Source organism: Cebus imitator, unplaced genomic scaffold (genome assembly GCF_001604975.1).
Source record: "Cebus imitator isolate Cc_AM_T3 unplaced genomic scaffold, Cebus_imitator-1.0 Scaffold10, whole genome shotgun sequence".
NCBI classification, from domain to species: Eukaryota; Metazoa; Chordata; class Mammalia; order Primates; family Cebidae; genus Cebus; species Cebus imitator.
Genome location: NW_016107325.1, coordinates 5,773,663 through 5,780,295, shown reverse-complemented (window position 1 = coordinate 5,780,295; position 6,633 = coordinate 5,773,663). Strand labels below are relative to the sequence as shown.

The following is a 6,633-nucleotide window of genomic DNA, read 5'->3' as shown; positions in this document are numbered from 1 at the left end:
ATAGGTAGCTAAATAATTATAAATAAGAAGAAAAAAGTAATTCCTGGAAGTACTATAAAACAAAATTAAGGGAGGATTGGGAGGTGGTTTCCATTAAACAGGCTGCCCATATTGGAGTGGGGATGGGCTAGTCTTCCTTAACCCTTAAATGTCATCACCTATAATAATTAAATCATTTTCAAACTGTAAACTGCTTTCAAACACCATAGTTAGCGTTTTTACCAGGTTTATTTTACTTGTTATACACAGACGATACAAACGAGCAAAAAACAAAACGTTTCTCAATGGAATGTGTACTTGTATAAATTATTCAGTTCACAGACAAAACGAAACAAATATAAAAATCACAACATTAGATTTACAGAAGAGCCAAAATATACACACGTTTAGACCCTGAATTCCTATTAGGAAAAATCCCCCCATGGACTGGAATCTAGATTGAATATTGTGTATGATGCATATTTCACATTAATTTTTAAATACAAAAAAGTATAGGTTTGCTACACAACATTAGAAATCCTACTAATCTATTTCCAGGGGGATTAATGCTCCTTATCAAATATAACAAGACTTAGGGGAAAATCAGTCTTACTTGCATTAACGCTAGTGTTCTCCCAAGGAAGTCAAATTTCAGCTGTTTCTAGGTGGTGGGGAAGTCATTTTCAAAACTAAAATGCAGTAAAATATACAACTCACACAATTCATCTTCACTAGACTACACTATAGTTACCAACAATTCAGTCATCTATATCATTAATAGAGTATTCATTACAAAGATTTACAGCATATAAAGGTGGAGAGGGTACTGAAAGATATTCAGAAACAGTTTGTCAGCATATTTGGCACCTGCACAGACCAGTAATGGATTTGGCACTTTGGGGAAAAACAAATAAGGCAAAATAATATTGCTGATGTCGAGCTATTCTATTTAGAAGGAAGGTGGGGGGAAACATACAACTCCAGTTGACTTTGCTTTGCAGGCATCATGCCACTTAATCGACTTGCCTATGAACAGACACCTATCCTTTAAAGGTGTTTGGGTGGATTCTCCTTAGCTATTTGTGTGCATTAGGGCACATAGTAATTATTTCATGCAACGGATTGAAAAGTGAGAAACCCATCACTATTGAGTATTTCATGTTTCTAGAGCCTCTTAGAATATTATTATCTCACAAGAAAATTAAAAGAGAGAAAGAGAAGAGAAAGTATGAGAAAAGAAAGAAAAGCAAAGAAAGGAAAGGAAAAAAAAGGTTAAGCATGAACTGGTTTTGTGCCTTGACGAGAATAAAAACTAGCCATTCGTTACAATAAATTAACACTATGTACAATCATTTCACAGGCTTTGTTCCACTAAAATTATTAACATCCCTACCATCCATCCAACTCCATCCACTCGGGGATAAGAAAGGACGCGCTGGGTGGGTCCAGGTTCTAGAGTCAACATCCTATGGTTAATGGGGAGGCCGAGACTTGGCGGGTCGGAATCGCTGCTGCCTGACAGGACTGCCCAGGTTTCCTAAAGGTGAAGAGTTTCATTACAAGAAAGAGGAGGAGGTGAGAAAAAGACGAGGGGAAGAGGATTGTAGGAGGATAACTCCACATAAGGAGAGCAAGTAGGAAAACCAAAAGGTTTACAGCAAAGTTGAAGGTCGGTGCGCTAATTGCAGAGACGGCTGTGCAAAAAAGGTTAAAATCACGCTCGGAGACCTGCACTTATTCGCTGCAGACGGCCATCGAGGGTCAAATAAAATGAGGGGGTGCGCAAGGAGGAGTGTGGGGAGGCGGAGCTGGGGAAGAGCTGTGAGGGGCTGGCTGGGGGTCCGGGCCTCGGCTGGGCCGGGGCAAGCAGGGGCGGCCTAGCTGTGCGAGTAGAAGCCGTAGTAGCCGCTAATGTCCTTGGCGCAGTTCTTCTCGCAGTCCCGCTGAGCCAGCACCTCGCTCTTGAGCGGGGACGAGCTCTCGGACACGGGCGTGTCGGCCGGCGAGATCCGCCTCCGCTTGGCCTGCTCGTAAATCCCCGAGTCGCTCGAGTCGATGGACTTGATCGAGGAGGGCGTCTCGATCCAGCTGGAATCGGACAGGTCCTTGGGCTTGGCGTCCTCGGCGGCGCCGGGAGGCAGCGGGGAGCGCTCGGCGGCCAGGCCCTCGGCCTCCTCGCCTAGGTAGGGGTTGGCGCCGGCCATGCGCGCGGCGGCCGCGGCGCTGTTAGGCCAGCAGGGCAGCACGGAGCCCGACTTGGTGCCGCAGTACTGCGGGGGGCTGCGCGCGCCCCAGCCCGACGGGTCGGCGTAGTAGCCGAGGGGGCGGCCGGTGCAGCCTGCAGCCTGCAGAGGCAGCGCCTTCACGCCCGCCGCGGCGTACGAGAGCAGCGTGGCCGCGTTGCCCGCGAAGTCCGTGGCCGTGTCGTAGGCCGAGGCCGCGAAGTCCAGCCGGTTGTTGGCCGGCGTCACAAACCAGCGCTGCGGCGAGGGTGCGCCCGGGTCCTCGGCCTGCTGAGGCGACAGCAGCCCGTTGGTGTGCGGCACACTGCGGTCAGTACCCGGCCCGGGACCCGCGCCCGCGCCCGGGTGGAAACGGGCCTTGGCGTAGTTGCTCACGAACTGGTCCTGCAGGAAAGAGCCGGCCATGGCGTAGCGGGCCCCGGGCACGATCTGCGAGCGCGGCGAGTCGTTGGGCGAGGGGGTCAGACGGTCCATGTCGCATCCGGTGTAGATCCTGCGGGGTAGGGAGAGAGAGAGAGAGAGCCGAGGGGTGGCGCGGAGGTCCCTTGGGGTGGGGGTGGGGGCAGAAGGGAAGGCCACCTCCACTTTTCGCCCACCCCCACACCCTCTATCTACAAACTTGCAGTCCAGGATTTCCTGGAGAACACGAGAGGCCACAGACCCGTATCCTTCCCAAAATAAATCATGGAATTATAAAGGAGGCAATCTGTCTATGCAGGAACCTGAGCAAGATACAGAACATCAAGGGAACCGCTTCCCTCTTCTCTTGTTCTCTCTCATCAGGTGTTCTGGGGGGACTGAGAGAGGGGAACAAGCAAGGGCTTTCATCCCACTTCTCCAACATGTGTACACATTAAGGCAGATTTACCCGAGGACTAAGATGCTCTTTGCCCAGTGGGCCTTTCCTCTGCGTTCAGAGTTTCTGAGTTAAAATACTAAGCAAGGTACTCACTCCTCCACCCTTTTAAGACCTCCTGTGTCCATTTGATTGTTCAGGTGATTTCTGTCCTTTTTCTAGAGTGTTTCAGAAACCCCTAGGAAAAAGCCGCGCACGGAGTAATCATCAAAGACTGGCCCTCAGCCGTGTTCTGAAACCCGAGGATTGCTGCTGGAAGCCTCCACGGTACTTAAATGTCTTGTTTCCCCTGTGTGAACCTTTCACTCCCACCTCTACTAATACAAACAAAAATTACTACTCGGAAACAGTAGTCATCAATAAGAAATATTCTCTTAAAAGAAAAGGTCTTCTTTATTCTGACCTTTTTTTCCTAGCTTTTGATCCCTTAGCGGAAAAAACTTCGGGGCAAACCTGCAGTGTACTTGTCAGCCTCCTCTATGCAATGGACCACTAATAATAGCTAACCTTTACGGAGCTTGACTATATGCCAGGCACTATGAGCTAGATAACTTTTATTATCCCACTTTACTGATGAGGAAATTGAGGCAAAAGGAAGCTAAATAACTTGCCCAACCACCGACAGTGATTGTGTTTTTGGGAATTACCTTAGATAAAATAATCAAAGATTAACTTTAGGCCCTGGGCCTAGAAAATCCCATTAGAATTGAGAGGAAACCAAGGGTTGGATGAAGATTGGTAGAAGTGTTTTCTCATACACATGCACACATGCCTCCCTTTTTATTTAGCTCACACATAAATGTTTTAATCTTTAGTCAACAGACTGTTTTGAAGGAGAGCTTCAGTCTTGTCAGACCTTAATCCTTTGGGGAGGAGATTCCCTGGTGAGTGGCCAAGCAAACTCCTAGTACCCCATGAACCTTTATACCTCTCCTTCTTTCTCCAAAATTGAGTCATGCCCAAGTAACCAACTCAAAAGGGGAAAGGGAGAGTGTCATAAACCACTCAACTCTTCCTTATCCCCTAAAAATCTCAGGGTTTTTTTTTTTTTTTTTTTTTTGGTAGGGGTAAAGAAGCTTTTATGAAAAAATTTAGTGATTTAAGATCAAATAGGAGTGGCTTTTCCAACAGAAGGCAGCCGGGGGAGGAGGGGTACGTGAGAGTTTTGCTGTGGCTGCTCAGGTCCATTCTGTTTAGTGCACAAAATTTCCCTCCTGAAATTGAATTCCAGTTTCAAATAAGAGAAGCAGAGGAAGGCAGGAAGGGAACACTAGCAAGGTGCAAATATCTTCTCTGTTTATCACCACAACATTTTAAAAGAAAAAAGCAGTCTGCAAAAGGTACAGTTTAGATGCCCATCCAGGTCCCACCCACTTGGGATTACTGAATTGATTTGTGCAAAATAAAATGTTTTTGAACAGATGTTCACAACAGAATTAAAATCTCAAAATCTACAGGACTCTCCTCCAACATCTCTAGTCTCTTGGGCCACGCACTTTCCTCTGTGCTGAGCACACCTTTTTAGATTGTGAGGAATAGAGTAGCCAAGTTTTTATTCTGGGGAATCATATTGATGAGACTTGCTTCCTTTGGAGTACTTTTGAAGCATATATGTGGTGGTTATAGGCAGTAATATCAATGACTCTCTTTTAAATTATTAGAAAGTATCAGGAGGGAAGGTTGGTATCTGCTTGGAGATGGGATAGAGGCAGTCACTTGTTTCTTTCTCCACACCTTTAATCTATGCTAATCAAAAACAGCTTCAACTTTTTAGCTCTGTCTCAGGCGCTCAATGTAAGCTATGAAATTAAGATGTATGTAGCCTTTCCTTTTATGGTCAGAGAACGTGGGGGAACCCCACAATCCAGATTTAGATTTTTAATGCTATCTGAACTCTTAGACACTATAGACTCTGAGCGAGAATTGCAGAACAAGCCCAGAAAGCATTCACTTTACACCTACTGTTGCCCCCACCCGCAGAACAGCCTTTGATAGAAAAGAGAGATAGGTAAGGGAGGCCTGAAGAAAAGGGCACCAGCATGTTTAATTAAAACACACCTAGATACAAAATAAGGAGGAAATATATTTTCTTTTGAAGCTTGCAAATAATACACAGCAACACCATCTGAATCTTTTCCGAAAGCCTAAAATGACTGTAACAGCGGTTCTGCTCACAAACTCGCCTGTGATGGGTGCACATTTTTATTCAGTCCATGGTAAACTTGCACAGTAAATGCTATTACACAAAACTTGGAAATAGGTAAATAAAAGTCACATATGCTAAGGAGACTGTTAACAACTGCCAGAGGAGCCACATCCACTTTTAGGCAGAATTGCCCGTTTCAGACATAGACAATCTGAGCTGAGCATCTGCAGCACCACATACAGCACTCGCATCCGGGAACCAGAGCAACCTCCTCAACCAGCCAGCCAGCCAGCCAGCCCCAGAAGCCCGCCAACAACTTCGTAATACACAGGAAAGCTAAAATTAGGTGGAGGAAACCTCTGATCAAAAACCACACAAGTGTACCAAGCCACAAGGTCACCACAAAAAAAAAAAAAAAAAAAAAAAAAAAAAAAAAAAAAAAAAAAAAAAAAAAAAAAAAAAAAAAAAAAGGAAAGAAGAAAAAGAAAGGGAAATCCTCTAAAACAATCTTGTCTTCACACATTCCAGCTTTCAAAATCCTTGTACATAACAATCCACCTTTGACCTAAAACCCAATTCCACAACTATTTGAAAAGGAAGATACAAAATTACTTACGTGTCATAGTTATCCCGAAATCCTTTTGCAAAGGGGTTGTGATCTATTTTCAGTTGTGTAATCTGACAGAGAGAAAAAAAAAAAATGAATGTTATCTCACCTTTTATACATGAAGACTGGGTGTTTGAGAATCTATCATCTGCCACTTTTACAGGGGCTCAAGGCCTACAATTTTATTAAATAGCAAGGCTTTCCTAACTGAAAATTTGAGGGATTGGGTGGAAAGGAAAAAAAGAGAAAATACCATGAAAGTTATGAAGAACATGTTTAAATTAATAATGCCTATAGCTAAAGGACTGCTTTCAATGAGCTCTCCTGTGTTTTCTAAATTGATTCAAACTCACATTTTTAAAATGCCTGTTACACACAATGCACTTATTCAGACCAAAATCTTCAAGAACTTGAATTCATCACCAAATGTTGACTATTTTAAGTATTTTACATTTTAAAACGTTTGTCACTTCTGATTCACAACCTGAGAAACCACAAGTTGCATCTTAAATCAGGTTGGATTTAAAAGCATGTTTTAATTTCTGATATTATCATTTAAGTAAAAAAAAAAAAAAAAGGCAAACACAAAAACCCCTATCATTCCTAGTAGTCAGATTAGCCACTAAAATCAGTTTTGGGAAACTTGCAAAATTGGAAGAGGCTCAAGTGCCAGAAAGCTCAATCCATAGCCCTCAGTAATTTGATGTATTCTAGTTTTCACATATATGAATGTGTATGTTCTTTTGATCTCCCAGAACAGTGATGTTTGTTCATTTCAGCCATCAGTTCTGAGATGTAAAAA

The 6,633-nt window shown here is 44.0% G+C and overlaps 1 protein-coding gene across 2 annotated transcripts in view; it reads right to left on the bottom strand.

Annotated features, from left to right (window-relative positions):
• Positions 1 to 209: 209 nt before the first annotated feature.
• Positions 210 to 6,633, bottom strand: part of TBR1 (T-box brain transcription factor 1) — a 10,708-nt gene continuing 4,284 nt past the window's right edge. Inside the window, exons 5-6 of one of the 2 annotated variants that reach the window (XM_037745601.1) lie at positions 5,841 to 5,902; positions 210 to 2,715 (exon numbers count right to left, since the gene is read on the bottom strand). In XM_037745601.1, the coding sequence (XP_037601529.1) occupies positions 1,857 to 2,715; positions 5,841 to 5,902 (921 nt within the window). In that variant the 3' untranslated portion in view covers positions 210 to 1,856. The remainder of the gene's footprint in view (positions 2,716 to 5,840; positions 5,903 to 6,633) is intronic. The other variant, XM_017547880.2, reaches the window with a different exon arrangement.